The sequence below is a fragment of the Enoplosus armatus genome, chromosome 12 (genome assembly GCF_043641665.1).
Source record: "Enoplosus armatus isolate fEnoArm2 chromosome 12, fEnoArm2.hap1, whole genome shotgun sequence".
Taxonomy (NCBI): Eukaryota; Metazoa; Chordata; class Actinopteri; order Centrarchiformes; family Enoplosidae; genus Enoplosus; species Enoplosus armatus.
In genome coordinates, this window is record NC_092191.1 from 17,914,757 (window position 1) to 17,935,349 (window position 20,593).

Here is a 20,593-nt window from a genome sequence, read left to right on the forward strand (position 1 = left end):
ACAAAGTAAATCTGAGGGGTCGTGAGATGATTAATGGGAGAGGAGAGAAGAACACACTTTGACATACTTATCTGTTTTCAGTTTTCTCAAACATTTAGAAAGAAGTTTAAAGTGGAATCTTTTATTTGATTGTGTTCCTTTGTGTTTCACAGGGTCACAAACCAAAAATATTGAGAAAAACTGGTTTAATACACAAACTTTTCTTGTTTTGGGGTTTCTCCATAATCATGATCATGATGATGTGGCCTATTTTCTCGCACCCAACACCCATTTTGTCCTTTGGTCTGAGTTGTCGGTGACGCAGCTCTAAATGCTCCAGCTAATATTTGGATCAGCTATAATGAAGGTTAGAATTAAATTTTTAAAAATGGCAGCTCCAAAAGTTCTTTGTCTTGCCAACATGTTTCTCTCCACGCGACTTTGCCTGTTTTGGTATATATATATATGTCATGCCAGACAGTATTCTGTTTGGTACGTCTTTCAAAGAGAGAGGGCTACTGGCTGTTAGATTTATGTCGATCACCTCTCTCTGTTAAGGAAAGATCGAGAGGGTAAAGGAGGCCTGTGAAAGAGTGAAAGATGGAGGAGGAGAGAAAGAAAGAGAGACAATAAACAAGGCGAGCCCTAGGAATGTGCAGGAAGGAGGAGGGAGATGGGGAGAGAGGAAGGAGGGGTGGGAATCATCTGATGTGACAGATTTCAGAAAGATGGAGCTGGAAGACGGGCAGGCAGACAGTCCTGAGGAAGAAGCATCTGCCTCCTAGTTTCTGCACTCTCCATATGTTGATCCCCTTTCTTCCCTTCACTCACCCTGCTAATTCTTTCTCCCTTTTTTAGCCCTCCCTCTTAAACCCAACCTCCACTCTTCATCACACAGCCTCACCCTCTGACCATCCCCCCGACCCACCCCCGACCTAATACACTCACACACACACACACACATCGAATTCACTGCACCTACCTTAAGGCTTTGTTTTGGAAAGGCAATGCAGCGCCCCAGGCTGAGTGATGTCACTTTGTGTGTGTGTGTGTGTGTGTGTGTGTGTGTGTGTGTGTGTGTGTAGTGGCAGCAGCGGGTTGTTGCTGTCAGTGTGGGGGTTGGTGGGCTCCTCAGTATGGTTGTGAGGGCCGGGTAGTGTTTGAAAGGGGGCATTGTTCAACAGGTCTCGCTCTGTTTGGATTCACAGGCCAAACGTTTGCTTGTAAAAGAATGCAGATAGCTGAAGATGTGGGGGTGCTATGAAGGTGTCTCTCTTTCCAAGACTGGCACGTACATGCACTTAACCCGCTACTCATATGCAGTATATATACACCGACTTTATGGGAGTCCTCCTCTGCTGGAGTTCGTTATCTTTTAGTGATAAATGCCTCTGCCTCTTTGTTTTGTGTGAAGCCTCTAAATGCTTCTGAGATAAGAACAAGGCAGCGTACTCATGATTCTACCTGTCACGGTTGCTGGGAAACATTCACACTCACGGTCCGTGAAGTTCTGCTTCTGCAAGGATAAACTCTGAAAGGGAAATGCCAAGTTTTTGAGACACTTCCCTGTTGGTCAACATATCTGTTAAGTAATGAACCAGCCTCCTATAATGAACATTTCCCTCCCTCTCAACAGAACGGTCCCCTCATCGGCCTATCCTCCAGGCCGGTCTCCCAGCCAACACCACTGTACACGTTGGGGAGGACGCCCGCTTCGTCTGCAAGGTCTACAGCGACGCCCAGCCTCACATCCAGTGGCTGAAGCACATCACTCAGAATGGCAGTCGATACGGCCCCGACGAACACCCCTACGTCCGAGTGTTAAAGGTACCTTCCTGCACTTCCTCTTTCGGATTTTATTCTCTTGATTAGAGGCAAAGCCTTTCCTCTGTTTTTTCTTGGTGTTTTGCCAGCGGTTGCAGGTTTTTCGGATGAATTTCAAAAGTCATATAAGGAGCTAATCATTATATATTCCTTCCTGATGAACTGATGGGTCTTGACCGTGCTGGCTCTTGTTGGTGATTCCTGCTCTCTTCTCTCTCCTGCAGATCCAAATACAGTAGCTGTAGTCATGATGTTTGCATGTCTGTCTGATTAATTCTACTTTTATCTGATTTTACATGTTCATGTCTTAAGTATGTGTATGTGTGGATTGCAGCGTTCAGGCATTAACAGCTCAGACGTGGAGATGCTCACCCTCACCAACGTGACAGAGGACGATGCTGGGGAGTATATCTGTAAAGTCTCCAATTATATAGGCGAGGCCAGCCAGTCGGGCTGGCTGACTGTCATCCCAGGTAACCCTTGAGACCTGACCCCACCTACCCTCCCTCTCCCCTGGTGTGGTTTCCTGGGCTTCGTCCCTCACCTGCTGTGCTGTGGTGGTCGTGCTGGTGGTCTCTTGGTGGTCCTGGGGCTCACAGACCTTCTCTCCCCTAACGTTTAGACCCTTGTGTTTCAGCTGCCGCCATGGAAGCACTGGTTGGTTCGGTGCTCTCCATGCTCTCTGTGTTTGTTTGTGCATGTGTCCAGTCCAATGTGTGGATTAGACTGGCCTCCATTAGCAGGTTCTGTTGGTGACGGGAACCTTTTGGGTTTTTATTTTTGGTGTATTGGTTCTATTTTCTCATGTTTTGGTGGCATACTGGGCTCTTTCTGTGTCTTTGTTTATGAAGCCTCCTCCTCCTCACCCATGGAAACTCCCAACATCCTTTGCTGTAGATGGGACCTCAACGATGGACGCCATCCAGCTCTTATTTCTCTCTTGGTGTTTTGGGTCTCATTTTTTTTCTCTCTCTCTCTCTCTCTGTTCTCCCCCGTCTTTCTCTGTGACTTATCCTCCCCATTTCTGCTTTCCGTTCCCCCCTCTGCTCTTATCTTTGACCCTCTCTTTCTTCTTTTCAACCTCTCCCTTTTCCTCTTCCTCCTCTTCTCCTTCTCCCCAGACCGCAGGTGTTAACACCACAGATAAGGAGATAGAAGTTCTCTTCTTGCCCAATGTAACATTTGAAGATGCTGGGGAGTATACGTGCTTGGCGGGTAATTCTATTGGGATCTCCTATCACACTGCTTGGTTGACGGTGCTTCCAGGTATATACACTCGTATACTGTCCTCTCTTTTTCTTCTTTCTCTCTCAGTTTTTTCTAAAACGGTTGCATTATGTCATTTCAAATGACCTCTGTGGAAGGCAAGTCCTCCCTCCGGAGTCCGAGGCACACAGCTCAAATATTAGATTACTGCGATGAACCAGCCCGGTCAACATCCAAGACGATGTAACGTAAGAGCAGGGAGCATATATTCTATAATATTATCTGGATTGGCGAGCTGTTGAAAGCTCAGAGCAGATAACGGGGTAGTTTGCAGACGACTTATTATAACTCTGAGACGGAAGTGAAGCTCCCAGGGCAGCTCGAGTGTCTCCAGACTCCAAACGGAGGGGAGGGTTTGTCTCCCGCCCTCTCTTTTCCTTCTGTTACATCTCTCTCCTGCTCCTTGGGGAAAGTATTTCAGTGCCACATTTTGGTCTGCAAATAAATCCGTTTTTTTTTCTGTTTCACTTTCGCCTCAAACTTTTCTCCACCCCTTTCCTGGCTCTGATAATTGGCTTCTTTTAAGATCCTCATTTCTCCTAGAAATAAAGATCGAAAGGTAAAGCTCAACACTCGCTTCACATTGGCTTGCCTTTCTCAATTATCAGGGCCAAACCTCTCCGCTTCCTCACAGTGAATGACTTGTGCATGTGAATGTTTGTCCTCTTGTGTGTTCTCATTTATCAACTCGTTTTATCCTATTTTTGTCCGTTGCTGTATGTCTGGCCTGTAATTATGCATACCAAAGGATCAAATACATAAAACTTAGTGTCAGTACACAAGTTCACTCCGGGCTAAATAGACCAATGTTTCTTCTCAAGTTCTAGCCGAAAGTAGGGTGGGCATTAAATTAGATCGATGGAAGTAGACAGACAACCGTTATCAACCCTCCCTTAATGTGGTAACCAGATGATAGTTTTGTTTTGTCTGTAAACAATACAGCATAATGATCACAGGCGAGCCATTTCCTCTGGGAGTAATATGTAACATTTATTGCCCTCGATGTGCTCTATCTGCACTGATGGCGCCTTCGAGGCTGTGGCTTCTGTGTGCACGCTGTGGTTTTTGGACCAGCAGATACAATGCGGACAGGAGAAAGGTTCCCACTTATAGCTTCACCTCCAGCTGGCTGACGGGCTGCTTGGTTGGCTGTGCTGCACAAGAGCCTTGTTTGTGGTCTGGAGGGCTATGCATTATGGAACAGTCCATTTCTATAGCACACACACATACACACACAAACTCAGCCCATTTCCTCGACAGGAAGTTCAGGCCATATACAACCACCAAGGACACCGCTCTCCCTTGTTTGCAATCTGAAGTGAGGCACGTATTGTTCGTCGTCCGTGGGTGTGTGTTTGTGCTCGCGTGTCTCCAACATTAGCACAGAGTGCAGACATATGCAGGCCTGGCTGTACTGGCTGAGTGAAGATTTGAAATCTGTCGAGACTGTTAAGCCCTGTACAGGCCTGTTAGATTAAAAAAGAAAAGTAGGCGTGCTGGTACCCTGGGAAGAGAGAGGAGGATGCTACAAAATCATTTCTGTTTAGTTTGCCTGCCGATGGTGATTACATTTACACATGAGTCATCGCCGGAGAATCTGTCTCTGTCTTTGCCTGTCTGATGCCCGTGTGTGTTTATTCAAATGGAGAACGTGCTTGTGTGTCACCCCGTGTGAGAGTTCTTCCTGTAGCCTTCTTCACCTGACATCACCCTTTATTTTCCTCAGCTCTGGAGAAATCCCCAGGGCCCCTTTCCCCAGACTATGTGGAGATCGCAATATACTGTGGGGGCGTCTTCCTCATCGCCTGCATGGTGGTCATCGTGGTGGTGTGCCGCATGAGGAACACCGCCAAGAAACCCGACTTTGGTGGCCAACCGGCAGTCCACAAACTGAGCAAGCAGATCCCTCTGCGCCGCCAGGTAACAGAAAGTAGATAAAGAGTTCTAATGGCATCTAACACCCCTAGAGGAGAAAAAACACACACTGCAGAAATACAATGACAGAGAACACACTCTAGATAATTGACATAAATAAATAGAGGTTGCTAATGCCGAAAAATTTAATAAAAGTTGCATGATTGATAGATTTTTAAAAAATACTTAAAATGACTTGGATTTTATGTATAAAAAGCAATTCCACACACCATAATACTGACATGGTATTTTAAACAATCTACCTCCAGCCTCATTTAGAAGGCATTTCTGAGCAAGTTAGCACTGCTGCCTGAAACTGCAGCCAGGATTTTTTTCTCTCTGTGTGAGCCATGCTTTTCCCTCAAGGGAAACCAAAAGGTACAAAAAGTGTTGGATTACATTCTGCGGAGAGCCTGATTCCTGTGTCAAGGTAAGGTTAGGGTGGAGAGAGGACAGATGAGCCCCGGGGACAGTGGCGAGGCTGAATGATTAACACACGTTTGTCAAAATGATTGTTGTTGCTCACTTCTTAATGATCACTGAAATGTAATCTCTGGCCTCGAGACGAGGCTCTACTCTTAAAGCATTAACCATGGAAATTAACGATATATTCATGTTAATGTACCACACCTAACTACGTTGCTGGTAATTTCAGTGAAGGTACCGCAGTCAATCACACATATACACATTTACTGGGACTCCTCTAGCGATGCCTTGGAGCTTTATTTGACCTATGAACCCAGACTGCGATGATCAGCCAATCTCTTTACTCCTCTAGGTGTCGGCAGACTCGAGCTCTTCCATGAACTCTAGTACGCCGCTGGTTCGCATCACAACACGGCGGAGCTCTGCGCACGATGAGCCCATCCCTGAGTATGACCTTCCGGAGGATCCTCGCTGGGAGTTTTCCAGAGACAGGTGAGGGCCGTCTGTTTCTAACTAGATCACTTGCTGCCTTGTCCCGTGACGTCCACCATCCTCTTTGCCAGCACCGTCTGCTCACTGGTGCACTCGTAACATAAGTTAGAAACAAGTGAAACTATATGGCAGATTTATTCTGAAGGCAATATGATTTCGTGATTCTGCTGGTTTCAGTGGCTCACAAAGATCGATGTTTTACACTGAAAATAGAAATTATGTCGTAGTTCTAATCGGAAGTCTTACCATTTTGCAAAATGCAAAAAAAAAAGATCACGTAAATCTGATTCAGCTCCTGCATATACCATAAAAAAAAGCCTTTAAAAAGCAATGAGATGCCACTTTCATCTGAAAGGGGTATTCATATTAACACACTCAGAAGGCCTGCATACACTACCTGTTTGACAGTATGCATGACAACTTTCAGCCGTACACCCTCATTCTCAATGCCAATACAACCAGCTGTAGCTAACAGGGTGCATTACAGTAGCTGATAACACCAAGATTAGTACACAATGAGCATCTGTCTGATTGTATCTCGACCACTAAATGATGAGATAACTATTGTTCTGGGTGAAGAGTGCCATTAACACTGATAGACAGCAGGCAATAATGACTGGTGAAAAATGGTCATGGTGGCTGAGATAAAGGCTACTGATTCATCTGTTGGTGCTGTAGTAAAAATGACCTGAACTTGGCACGCTGCCCCTTTGCCTCATCATTACAGCTGCTGCTACGTCACACTCTCACTCACACACATAGTCACACACATGCTTCTGACGGTTAGGAAAGAAGCTGTGCTAATTACTGGTTAGCACTCACAGATTTCATCTGCGTGTTCGGGCTAGGAGTGTTTGCTCAGTTTCATACCAGAGGAATTAGCACCGCTGAGGTTTCGGTTAGTCACAGTTGCAGCGGCCAGTGATAAGCTTTAGGGTAGATTTAATAGGACAGCCAAGGTTAGAATAGTTTAACACCCACTTGAGGCCTCTGGTTTTGACAGAAAAGGAAAAATCCCAAGCCATAAACATGAAGGCCTGTCTTTTGTTAAAATGGTTGTAAAAGGAGCTTGGATCATAAATTGAATCATCACTTATCAATGAAAAAAACATTTCTGATGTAAAGCTAGACTCTCTTGTGCACATGCAGAATGTTATTTTGGTGAAAAGTTTTGATTTTAATGGATGAACCCACCGAATGGGATGTTTTGTCTAGGCTGAACAAATCTCTGTGCTCCTCTCTGTTTGGGTCTTTATTCCTCGCCTGTCATCCCAGCGCCCGAGGGATCATGTTGGGATTGCAGAAAGCTGAGGAATGCAAACGTTTGCGGTTTGCATGGAGGAAAAATAACATTGATTATGTGTGGCTGGATGGACAGAATGGTTGCCATTGAGCGTGGCGAGTGTGTGGACAGATAGGGGATTGTGTTACTACAGCAGGGCTCCGGCCTCGGGCCCTAGGCTTTGCAAAGAGTGTTTAGATAACCAGGACACTGGGCCTTATGGGGTGAGGCCTACACCTGTCAATCAAATGAAAAAAGCACCAAGGTACACTGCTAGTCCAGGGGTCAGATGGGTTCTGTGGCTCTGATGGATAGTGTGATAGTGTGTGATAGTGTGAATGAGCAAGTATAATTTCTTCACTATATTAATCAGTGTAATATAGTTTGGACATAAAGTTTAACACACCAGCCATTGTGACATTGCTTACAATTAAATAGTACTTAAATTTCCATCTGGTATTATAATCAGGCCCACCTGTATGGCAACACAAAGCCAGCATTCCATCTGTCACAGGCTAATGTGTCAGGGCTAAGCTAAGCCCTGTGTAATGACTTGTAAAGAGTGTGTATTGGAACATGCCAAGGCAGGGTAAACAGTTTAGAAATGAGTGCCTCTCCCTGGCTTTATCAGGTGATTATCGTTGCCATGTCTGCCTTCCTACCTACTGCCCTGGCACGGGCCTCAGTCACCGCGCCAATAAAGCACTCACACAGACACAATCTGATTGAAACAGAGAGAGCGATCTAGTAAAAAAAAAAAAAACACAGGGTGAGGTTGAGAAACTGGCTTGGTGCCTGGTTTCATTCCCTCTCTCGTGCTCACACTCTATCTAACCTGCTTATTTCTGTGCAGGGAGTGAATCGATGCCACCAGGTCCATGCGTTTTGGTTTGTTTCCGCGGCTAAACAGCTCTACTGTCTGTTTTCTTGTTTCCCCCTCTGTGCTTGCTGTCTGGTGGCTGCAGGTTGACCCTGGGCAAGCCCCTAGGTGAAGGTTGCTTCGGCCAAGTTGTAATGGCAGAGGCCCTGGGCATCGATAAGGACAAACCCAAGGAGGCTGTAACTGTCGCTGTCAAGATGCTGAAAGGTAAGTGGGTCTCTTGCCGCTGCACAATCACAGTGAAGTTGTAACGTTAAACGTCTTGACTTGTGTTTAAAATCGGACCACTGGGATAAGATGAACACTGCTTCATTATGTCTCGTGGGCAACCTGAGTACATTTTATAGGTGATTTATGCTCCAGTGAGGGTTCAGCAAAGGTGCAAGGCGGAGCCTGGGGCTGTCATTATTATTCGTTATTGGTGGCTGCTGAGTGACGGCTAGGGGAAGGCAGGTTGGGTTGGTAAGGGTTAGGGGCAGTCACATACCTGACCCCAGAGCAGCAGCTGGCTGGTGCTCAGTCAGCACCCACACAAAGAAGCAAGTCACACTAGCGGCACTGCTATGATTAATGAAAGCAGCAGGAGGGGGCACTGGGTTGGCTTGGCCTTGGAGGGGTGGGGGCGGCGGGTAGATCAGGAACAGCAGCAGGCTAGTGGACCAACCTTGACAATGGAAATCTGCTCTGTAGAATGACTCCAGCTAAGGTAATGGTGCAGAGGAATGCAAGCAATGCCATTCTGACTGCGTGGATACCTCTACCGGCTCAATCAGTCCCATGAAAAAGGAGCCTGTGCAGCAGATAATGAATCCAGATTGAACGTCTTTAATTCCTCCTCCTCCCTCCACCTGGCACTGAGAGGATGCCTCTGTAGTCTGTGCGAGGAGCTTCCATTGCCGCCGTAATTTTAGCCCACATTGTCTGTCAGCCGCACTTAATCAGAAGCGCCTACAAAACAAGGTGTTGTCTCACAGGGCGGCTGCTGAGTCCTGAGTCAAGGGAAGACAGGACTAGGGTGTGTTTTGTTTTACTGAGTTTTTCTTGACAACCTTCAATCCCACTTCTTCTGTTCTTAGATGACGCAACTGAGAAAGACCTGTCTGACCTGGTGTCAGAAATGGAAATGATGAAGATGATCGGCAAACATAAGAACATCATTAATCTTTTGGGAGCCTGTACACAAGACGGTGAGTAGGACTCAACAACATCAAGTACCGCCTTAATACAGTTAGAAAATTGTATGTTTGTAGGTATAGTATTCAGTGCCGTGTTAACTTTGAGTATAATGCTGCACTAAAGGTTGCTGCACACTTCAAACAAATTCAGGAAATGTTTCATCAGACCACATCAGACAGGTAGTGTAGGACAAGGCGTTCTACCTTTTTGGTGGGAGCTAGAAGCCATTTGCATGTCATATGCAAAGGCTGTATTTTAATTGGATGTGAAGAATGGATGAAGCTGGGCACTCTATAAACATTTTTTTCCCTCAAAGCTATTCATGAAGATCAGTGGAGCCATGATTATGTGAAAAATGAAACTAAATGGTATGCAGGCCACTTGAAATTATATCCCTTTTCACACCTAAGCACACCCGTTCAGTGCCTGCAGTCAATGATTTACAAAGATTAGCATAAATGCTGGGATGCAGCAGTGGACAGTCTGACCATTTGTACTCCATACAGACCTCTTTATGTTTTTGTACTGCATTCTATTAAAAATTCACTCAGATTCTTGTTCAGTGTCACTTTCTCTCAAAGGGAATAATTTATGACCATGTTCAAGAGGTAATGTGGGTCTTTTCTCCGCTGCAGGCCCCCTCTATGTGATAGTGGAGTACGCCTCCAAAGGCAACCTTAGAGAGTACCTCCGAGCCCGCCGGCCGCCCGGCATGGAATACTCCTACGACATCGCCCGCGTCTCAGACGAGCAGCTTACTTTCAAAGATCTGGTCTCCTGCACTTATCAGGTGGCACGGGGTATGGAGTACCTAGCATCACAGAAGGTAAGAGGAGGACACACACAAATGCGCAAAATGTCCTGTTCTCACATCACCCCCCCGCTGACTGCCTAGACAGATCTCTGTGCCAGTACACAGAGCATTTGATGTGCTGTATCCAGGAAGGTTTTTACGTAGGAAGCTTGCTTGTGCGTCACTGTGGGAATATTGTCTCCTAAAAACACTCTTCTGACCCCCTTGCCCAATCCCTGCATTGTCTCCCATTCCATGACAAAAGCCCCTCTGTGTAGACGAATTGTTAGGTTTTCACAACGGGGGTACGGCCATGTTGGCCAAACGCAGCCTCACGCTCCCTCTCACTGTTGGAATGTGACAGAGCATACTGTCTCACACACACACACACACACACACACACACGCGCACATGCTTACACATGCGCTCTGATGCACAGAAACAACTCCGACCATGTATGTGGCAAAGTATGTGAGGAATTTTTACTTATCCAGACATGTTCACTGTGCAGTCATCATGGCGTCATGTTATGCAGTCAAGTGCTACCTCTGTGAGATTTCTGGATGATTACATGCACCACAAACATTTTAACACCATTCCAAATTAAGTATACACCTGTTTCAGATTTATTTATGGAGTGAGCTAACTTGTCTTATTCTTCTCTTCCCCTCACTTTTTCTCCTCTGTGACCCCCCACCCCTCATTTCTCACTCTCTCCATCCCAGTGTATACACAGAGACCTGGCAGCCAGAAACGTCTTGGTCACAGAGAGCAACGTCATGAAGATCGCTGACTTTGGGCTGGCCAGGGACGTCCATAACATCGACTACTATAAAAAGACGACCAATGTAAGTCCTCGACCTGCGCACTGCACATTGAGGGATGTGCGCTTTGAGGGAGTGGAATGCTTTTGAGAGCCGCAGTGTGAGATTAGTCCACCCTTTTCTCTAATTCCCTCCCTTCCCTCATCTTTCTATTTCACTCTTTCCCTCGGCTGGTGTCTTGGCAGAAGCCGCAGGTTCCCAGGCAGCCTGTGAATGTAGTGCTTCTGGAGACTCTGCCTTGTTTATCCCTCAGTCTCTCGTCCCTTTAGTTCCATAGACACTTATACAATTAGCCAGAAAGAGAGACAGAGTGAGAGGGAGAGGGGAGCGGCTTAAACATAATTGACATCTCCATAGCGGCCCAGTGGTGTCTTTTCTTTCCCACCACAGAGCCGCATTGCCTGCACATCCTCATTTAGTATGCATGGGTGGCTTTTCATCGCATGCACAATCACGCTGAGAACTAGCTGACAACAACAACAACAAAATGTGATCGTGTTGATGGTAATGATGATGAAGACAATGACAGCAGTGACAGTGATGATCGCTTGCGTTAAACTAATCCAGACAGAGCCGTCATTGTAGTGCTACATTGATTTTATTTATGTGTCTTTTTTCTCCAATCTGAGAGGAATGGAACAATTTAGAGTGGCATTATTACTGTTAAACAACCCTCATATCACCCTGTGAAAATGCACTGCAGGTGCACAATGTACAGGAGTATCTTTATGCAATGAATGTAAACCGACAATAAATATTATACATTCATTTCCAAATTTCTTGCATATTTCTATTTTATAAGGACGTATTTAGGTGTTACTTCTCTGTTAAGAGTGTCTGATGAGATTATTCCTGCCATTTTGCTACCACAAAGATATTGACCAAGGCTGCCTTGTCAGCCATGCTTAGCTTCCCAGCCCGTGTTTTAAAGGCACATAGAGATAAACTCTCTCCTTTATCTGTGACCCTGTTTATCAGCTCTATTGCTTTAACAATGTAAATGTTCCTCTGGGAAATCCTCCTCCCAGACAGTCGCCCTGGTGCTTTATTCCCCAGCCTGCTTTCACATATCGGCCTTTCCACGAGTAATGAGATCTCCCAGAGAGTGGATGTATTCAAATGTGCTTATCAGGCCAGAAATTAAGAAATCCAGGCGTGGGTTTGTGTGTACATTTTGTTTGACCTCTCACCTGTGTGTGTGTGTGTGTGTGTGTGTCCTCAGGGTCGTCTCCCGGTAAAATGGATGGCTCCAGAGGCGTTGTTTGACCGGGTCTACACACACCAGAGTGATGTGTAAGTATATAACCAAGTGTTTCGGTGTCCTACAACCACAAAAACATGATAGAAAATCCATTCACACACATCGGTGATGCAAGTAAACTTCTAATACAGTAAAACACATGATCGCTGCTATTTTTAGGATTTCATTTGGAGCCCAGCTGTCAGATTCAGAGGGTTGTTTTTCAGTATAGGAGCAGGGAGTGGGTGAGGTGTTTTGGTGCGGTGTTGGTGAGTGTTAGGTGGGGCGGGGGGAGGGGCTGCACTGGCCGGTCTGTGGCAAAAGTGAGGATTTCACGCTAGACTTGTAGCCAATGCCGTGTTACTAATCTGACCGGCTTCAAAGGGCCTTGGAAGGAGCCCGGAGCCCACCCGCACCTCCTCCCCCCACCGACTCACCCCTCGCTCCTCCGGCTCGGAAGTCTCCCCTTCTTCTGGGCCTCCACGCAGTGCGGGCCTCATTCTCCTCCTTTAACCCCCTGCCATCCCCTCTTCACTCTCCTCTCCTCATTCAGCAACACTTTGAACATGTGGCTCATCGTTTTCGTTTTGGAGTCACTCTATGATCAATATAATCCCCACCCCCCCACACCACCCCACCCTCACTCCCCCTCCTCCTCCTACTGCTTTCGCCCCACCGTTCTTATTTTCATTCATCTGGTATGTGAATTGCTGACCCGTCTCTGTCTCTCTCCCTTTTTAAGTTCCAGAGTACTCATTCTAAAAACAGAACAAAGGAAGAGCGTCCCTCTCTTTTTGGTGTTTGAGTCTTATGCGTTCTGACAGCGTTGTTTGAAGTTTCTGCTCCAGACACTGGCGGCAGAAAGTGTATGTGGCAATTAGATAAATGCCTTGCATGCTGACCCCTGGGAAAGGAGATTTTGTGTGTGTGTCTGTGAGTCATACACCAGTAGCACGCTAAACATAGCACTCATCCAGTTAAGCACTTGGATAGAGAGTCTCTCTGCTGTCCATGTTTGTGTGTGCACATAAATAATATGTGTAGGTACACATGATGCCCTTCATCTAGCATGCAGCACCAGTCAATAACCTGGGGGAGTACAGGGGGCTGAAGGGGGCGGGGGGGTGCAGGCATGAAGTGGCTACTGTAGTCCTTTCTATCAGCTCACTGCTAATTACGTTTCATCACTCACTTTTAGTAATTGGCTTTTTCACATAGCGTATGAAGGGAAAAGGAAGATGAGGGGAGGTGGCGGAGGGTGGGCTCACACTCAAACATCACCGAAGCGATCCATACATGACATCAGATTAAATGAATACATGAATTCCAATGTAACTCACCCCTTGTTGTTTTGACAAATGGGCCCAGGGGACTCGGCTCGGGCTGGCTTAAGTAAGGGTAAAGAGTTGTTGTGGCTCAAGCTCAGAGAGACTGTATCGTGGCCAGGCTTGGTAGAAGCAAGGTGGAGAGTCCCCCTTTGCTGAACAAATGTATTTCTTTCACTTTTTAGCCCCATTTCAGAGCCTTGAATCTTCATATTCATGTTGCTTTCAATCAATATCTTAAACTTCAGCATCAGAGAACATAATTGAGGTATGAATGTAATAATTATGCACCTTGCTCATTGCTATACTGATTACTTGATTAGCTGAAGTGTAGTTTAAGTATTCAGTCGGTTGGAATACGTAACTACACTCTAGTAAGGCCGAGTGCCAGGTCGGTGACCCGGAGCATGTTGGTTTGCGTGTTTATTTGGTGAGTCAAGGTTGGTTGCAGGTGGACACAAACCTGCACCGAGCAACAGGTTGACAAGCACTGAGAGACGGTTACAAAGTGGCACAGAAAGTGAGTGTGTCAACATGTGGAGAGATACAACGCAGTGATAGAAGAGAGAACAAACCCACGGCTGGTTGTGTAAACAAATGGAGGAACTGATAAATGCCCAACCTGCCTGTCCACACCTGCTTGCCTGGTGGGACCACTAACATGGCCAGTGGCTGCCTGGATACGTACACGCACATTAGTGTTTGTGAGCGTGTCTGTGTGTTATAATACAGCCTTTGTGGGGACAGGAATCAAGCGCGCTGTCAGTCCAAGAATGATTCATTTGAGACACCATGGATACACAGTCGATGATATAAACCTGCAGCGTGACAGTGATGGAAAGCAGCGGCGGGGAATCACTGATACTTAACGGCCGGACACTAGGATGAGGAAGTAGTTAATAGTTAATAGTCACTAGCCATCTCTGGACCTCCTCCCTCCTCTTTTGTGTGCTGTGGGTGGTCCACTGTTTGTTTTGGTGTGGTGTGACTGGACAATGCCAGCCTGTGTGACCAGCCAGCCGGGCACAAAAGCCATCATTGAGATCAGGGCCAGAGTGGCACTGGGAGCGGGTTCGCACCACAAGCCACCGGACGGCAGAAAGAGGGCATTGACACCACCGCAGTCACACTGTTGAAGTTGTTTCCTTTGGCCGAGCGACTAAATGTAAATCATCTGTAGGTTAAAGAAAAGTGACACTCATTGGGCCTAATGTTATTTTAAAGGGCTGGAAGCTCCTAAACACTATTTACAGATGAATACCGCTGTTTCATTGTCATTCTTGGCTATAGTCGTGATATATATCTGTTTTTTTCTGTCTTTTCAGCTGGTCATTTGGGGTGCTGATGTGGGAGATCTTCACCCTAGGGGGCTCCCCCTACCCTGGCATTCCTGTTGAGGAGCTCTTCAAGTTGCTCAAAGAGGGACATCGCATGGACAAGCCTGGCAACTGCACCAATGAGCTGTAAGAGTCTTAATTGAGCTTTTTTCTCTCTCCCAAACTTCACAAACATCCTAACCCCACGCTGTCACCCAGATACACACTAGCTCTTACACCCAGACTCTAATGCCATCCCAGTCTCCATCAGATCCATGACTCCGGGGCTCTGTGTCCACTCTGTTGGGCCTCTGCACAGCTGCGGCTGGCTGCTATCAGTGTCTTCATGCACAATGAGTCCTCTGCAGTCGGTGGACAATGGCACAGCTCTGCTACGGTGCCATGGCAGTGCATGACAAACACACATTGTAGTATTTAAAAATTCCAAAATACTGGGAGGCATCATGTTGATCAGCAGCAGGTCATCAAAACTGTCTCTGTCAGTGATTGCAGGCCAAAATGTATTTCAAAATGATTTCAAAACACCTGCTGTTTTGATTTATTGTTTGAAGTGGAGACACCAGAGAAGTGGAGACACCAGAGGCATAAATCATTTCAGCTGGCACAGTTTGAAACATGAACACAAGGTAGATGAGGAATAGCACATCTTGAGCTTGGACAGACTAAATAATCCCTATGACACTTCCTTGAATTACTCTGTTCTGTCTCCTTAATCCTCTCTTCTTCTTTCCCTTAGGTACATGATGATGAAAGACTGCTGGCACGCCATCTCATCCCAGAGACCCACCTTCAAGCAGCTAGTAGAGGATCTGGATCGCATCCTCACCCTCAACACCAATGAGGTGAGAGCAGCTCTTTCTTCACACACATTCCTATTCCATGAAGTTCCTGGAGTCAGGGTGGTCAGAATTCGTGCTACGCTAACCCTATAATTTCCTGGCAAACAAGAGTCTGGTATTTCATAACAATAAAATAGAATAATATGATACATTCCTACACACAGTAACATGTTTCTCAATCCAAACTAAATCTCGCCCTTGCCAGTGCATGCGGGGTTCAGCAGAATGTTGCTGAAAGCTTTAGGAGCATTTAGCAGCCACGTCGCTTACACAAGCATTAAATGGTGACCGAAAAAATGGCCGGGTGATTTGATCCAGGCCCAACATGGCCGCTACGGCCCAGTGAAGTTGCCCAATCATCACATCCATGCCTCGCTCCCTATAATAGCCTGCGTTTCTTTCCATTCCCCTTCCTGTCTTATGCGATATCCGCGTGCCGACCTGAAAAGAGGCCGTCGATGGAAAGCTGTCAAGACTCGTCTGCTCTGGAGCTGGAACTTCAATTTATGCCAAAAAAGCCCAACTTTGAGTTTGAACTTTTGAAATGTAATAAAGCGCCCTTTTCTTGCCTCCCCCCCCCCCCCCCTCCTCCTTTCCCTCTGCCCCAAACCGCTGGCAGATGTGGAGGTCTTTAGTAATGTGAGCCTTCTCGTGTTGAGCTGGGAAAATGGAAGCCAGCACTCATTCTCTAGAAAACCCCAAGAACTCTTCCTCCTCACAACTAGTCAGGAGAAGGGGAAAAAGGGTGCCTCAGCCAACATGAAAAGACCAAAACAACTTCACAATGCTGGACTGAGTCAAAAATTAATAACAGGATTTCTTGGGGTTTTCATCTTCATTTTGTTTGGGGAGGGGGTGAGTCCTATGTTTTGCCAGCTTCTTTATTTTTTCCAACCATCTTACAGTGATTATGTTGGGTGTTTCAGTGTCAGATGTCAGGTTTGTTTGGACTGAACTTGAGAACGATGTGAAGGGATGCTGTAAAGGCCAGGGTGCCACATCTCTGCCCCAGCTCTCTGGTCTAAACGTATCCTCTTTTCCCCAACTTCACAACCACATGAAACCATTTTGTAGTGGACCAAAACTGCAACTAGGTCAACCCTGCTATCTTCAGACTCCGCTGGATCAGCAAGCAGTCCCACATTCAATTTATTACCTATTATTCCTGCAGATATTTTCATACAGTATCCAGTTTAAGGTTATTTGTTCTGTTCCGTTTCATAAATCCTTCCAGGGTGATTTGGTATGGTTTAGATAAACATCATAATGAAGGTGATACTCTCTCACCCTCCTCTGGAAAGTCCCTGTTCTTCTTGACCGGGTTTCAGCACTATATGTATGTTCTCCTGTTTGCTCTGGGTCTTTCGCCTCTCACTCCTAAGTGTCTTTCCCTTTAGTAACATATGAGCGTAAATGATCTCACCCGACCCCCTCTTTCCTCTGTCCGTGTCTACAGGAGTATCTGGACCTGTGCGCCCCAGCAGAGCAGTATTCCCCCAGCTTCCCCGACACTCGCAGCTCCTGCTCCTCCGGTGACGACTCTGTGTTTTCCCACGACCCCTTACCAGACGAGCCCTGCCTCCCCAAGTACCAGCACATCAATGGAAACGTCAAAACATGAGCCCCCCACCCCAGCTTGACCAGCCCCAGTCTTACCCCTCAACGTCCCAAAAACACACGTAGCACAGACACCCTCTCCGGAATCCTCCCAACCTCCTGCCCCCCCATCGCCCCTCTGGCTCCCAGTGGACTAATGGACCCAGTTGGGACTGGGCTGGTGGCAGCGCTGCTGTCACACACTCATACTGCCATGCACACACACTACATACACTACACGCTCACATGAGGTCTTAAAGGAGAGGACAGGGACCCTACAGAAGCTGTTTTTTTACTGACTGAATGAATTGACGTTCCCTGGGGACCCTCCTCCTCCTCTCCCTTCATATAAACACACAGACTTTTCATTTTGGTTCTCATGTTGGTACCCAGAGGGTGTTTTTTTTGTTTTTTTTTACAATCGACGACGTTACTTGTTTGGTGATCCCATTCCAGTGGCTGGCATTCCAAGACTGTTATTTGCTCCTGGAGGAATGTATGGACTGATGTGAACTTCAAAAACAAGGGACTAGAAGAGGATGACAAATAGGAAAAGGACTGAGAGACAGAGCTTCAACTAACAAACCAGAGGAATAGAGGGAGAGCACATATAGAAACTGCTCTCCTGTTTATTTTGTAATATTGATGCATTTCTTTTTCAGTTCTCTTGATAAACCTTCCCAATTATTCTGGAGAAAAAAAAATACACAGTATAATGTATAGTGCTGGGTATATTTGTAAATATATTCAAATATGTATAAATATATATTATATATTTACAATGAATTATTTTTTGTATGGACTCCGAAATAACCCCAACCCTCCCTATCCTACTTTGAGTTTGAGGCAGGTACGCTAACAGGTTATGTGTCCAATATTTCTCTTCACACACAAACTCACACACACAGACATGGATACACACTTTAATATACACAAACACCTGTCTACCTGTTACTCTCACTCAGTAACACAGTTGAGTATTGGCTTTCAGGGACTGAGGTAGCATGTTAATTTATTGACTTATGTTTTTTTTGAGATGAATCAAAAAAAGTCTGGAAAAAAAGAACAAAAACAATATGGCAGAAATGATGACATTAATGATGCTGATAATACATAAATAATCCATTAAATTTATGGTAATTTAAAATGATCTTTCAGCAGTAACAGAAAAAAGCAATTTTTAGTGGGTTTGAAAGATCCAGGTTTTGTAAGTTTTATATATGAATGTGAATATTAAGTTAAATTTTAAAAACTGTACATTTTATAGTCAGCTAATCCCTTTCTTATGTAGATGTTGATGCCATTTCTATCCGGTCATTTTACTCTTTCTTAGCTTTGCTTTAGGAAACGAGATTGATTTCTGGATATTTATATATGATTGAAAGAAAAAGATTTTGGAAATACCTACTCGCAATCCGCTCCCTCATTTAGACTAAATATAGACTCCAAATTTACTTGACAGAATTGAAAGCTGAAAAACAAAGTATTAAATCATTCAAGTGTTTTTTGTCTTTTTCTACTGGACCAACTTTAAGATGTTCTTTTGCAAGTGTTCATGCCACATTTGCGAAATAAATGATGGAAAAATATATTCTTGTCCAAATCTCTGTGGTGTTAAAGTATGAGGTTGTGCGTTTTTGCAGTGCATGGCAGAGATAACTGGCTGATTTTGTTTTATTTTTCTAAGTTGGAAGAATGTGGTATCATTAAACTACACGTTCTTTTTCTTAGTAATTGATATGGGCGGAGATGATTTAGCTGTCATTACTAGAAAGTATTTTGCTTGTGTGCTTTGATTCTTTACTTACGATGCTGGGAGAGGAGATTTCCACTGTATCTGCAAGGGCTCAATAAGTGAGTAGACTAGTTCAGACTAGTTTATTCTGATAGTGGTGGCGTAATTGTCTTTGTAACGTTGTCCTGATAGGCCAAGGCTTCATGCTAAACTGCTAAGCTCAGCACAAACACTCAGTAAATGTGATCAAGTTAGATACTGAATTAATGCCAGTGGTCAAAGCAATTTTGTTAATGAACAGGGAACTAATCATTGTCATGATAGTGTGGCTCTGTGTCTCGATCTGTCTGACTTTGATCAGACAAAGAGTCTTTGTTAGTCTCTGGGCAGACTAATAGGTGCTCTGATTAGCTGATTGATTTTCCCTTTTTTCTCTTATCAGAACAGATTTAATCCATCAGAGCGAGTAGCTGATTTATCTGATTTGATGTAAGTGAATCAAAGTTGATCTATTCGAGAGTGTGATTGATATTGACAGCCATGGATGTGGTCGTATATAGTGATGGTGGTTGCTTATCACGACAAGCATGACGACAACAAGCAACAGTTGTATTGTTATAATATAGTATTCAATATAAACATAATTTAAAACATAATAAGAAGCATAGAATTAACAAGTCTGCTAAATGAACAATGTGCTAAATGTTAACGTGCTACCATGCTCACAATGACAATGCTAACATGCTGATGTTTAGCAAGTAATGTTCACCATCTTAGTCTGTTAGCATGTTAACATTTGTTAATCAGCACTAAACACAGGTACAAGTGTTGGTGGGAATGTCATTCATTTTAAAGGAATTGGGTCATAAACAAAAAAGTTCTGTACATATTAAAATGTTGATCTGATAGCTCGATGAAAAGTTACAGTATCATCTTGTGGGAAATGTGAATGTAACAACATATCAAATTTCATGGCAATCTGTCTAATAGACGGTCTATACATCTAATTCAGAACCACAAGTGTCTAAAGTCAGGGGATCCCGAAAATCATGGCCGTCTATTTAGTGGATGTTGAGATACTCCAGTGGTAAGTATGTTAGTCAACGGATAAAAAGTCAAGGGATCACCAAAGTAAGCAGGGTCCATGCTCTGAGCACCATGAATGTCTGTACAATCCATCCAATAGTTGTTGAGATATTTGAATCTGGACCTTTGTGGTGGACAAACTGACCGACCGACTGACATCGCCACCGACAAATACTCAAACAAGCAAACTGAGAGCAACAATATGGGATCTTGGCAAGGTGAGTAAAAAAAAAGTGTTCTTTAACATAAATCTTGATCCCCTCTATAACCAGGTTTGAACTTGTTCTGAATAAACATACACACACACACACACACACACACACAGTCTTCCTCCAATAGACGTGTCCCCTCATGTCTCCGGATCCTGAAAGGGGCTTGGAGGGAAAAGTCAGTCAGAAAACATTCCATTTTTTCCATAGAATAAGAAAGCAGCTACAGCCCCGGAGGAGGATTGGAGGGGGATTGGAAAGAAAGAGTGGCAGGATAAACCACAGCACCATACGCCCTCATTAAAGCAGGAGAGAAAAGCAGCCGGATATCCACACTGGCTATTGCACACTTTTATCAGAACGGCTGTCT

The 20,593-nt window shown here is 45.1% G+C and overlaps 1 protein-coding gene across 1 annotated transcript in view; it reads left to right on the plus strand.

Annotated features, from left to right (window-relative positions):
* The window catches only part of fgfr2 (fibroblast growth factor receptor 2), a 38,504-nt gene extending 19,722 nt beyond the window's left edge, over nucleotides 1–18,782 (plus strand). Inside the window, exons 7-18 of the mRNA XM_070916102.1 lie at nucleotides 1,616–1,806; nucleotides 2,138–2,276; nucleotides 4,796–4,989; nucleotides 5,762–5,901; nucleotides 8,149–8,270; nucleotides 9,140–9,250; nucleotides 9,875–10,065; nucleotides 10,758–10,880; nucleotides 12,079–12,149; nucleotides 14,747–14,884; nucleotides 15,495–15,600; nucleotides 17,054–18,782. Of these exons, the coding sequence (XP_070772203.1) occupies nucleotides 1,616–1,806; nucleotides 2,138–2,276; nucleotides 4,796–4,989; nucleotides 5,762–5,901; nucleotides 8,149–8,270; nucleotides 9,140–9,250; nucleotides 9,875–10,065; nucleotides 10,758–10,880; nucleotides 12,079–12,149; nucleotides 14,747–14,884; nucleotides 15,495–15,600; nucleotides 17,054–17,218 (1,691 nt within the window). The 3' untranslated portion in view covers nucleotides 17,219–18,782. The remainder of the gene's footprint in view (nucleotides 1–1,615; nucleotides 1,807–2,137; nucleotides 2,277–4,795; nucleotides 4,990–5,761; nucleotides 5,902–8,148; nucleotides 8,271–9,139; nucleotides 9,251–9,874; nucleotides 10,066–10,757; nucleotides 10,881–12,078; nucleotides 12,150–14,746; nucleotides 14,885–15,494; nucleotides 15,601–17,053) is intronic.
* Nucleotides 18,783–20,593: the final 1,811 nt, after the last annotated feature.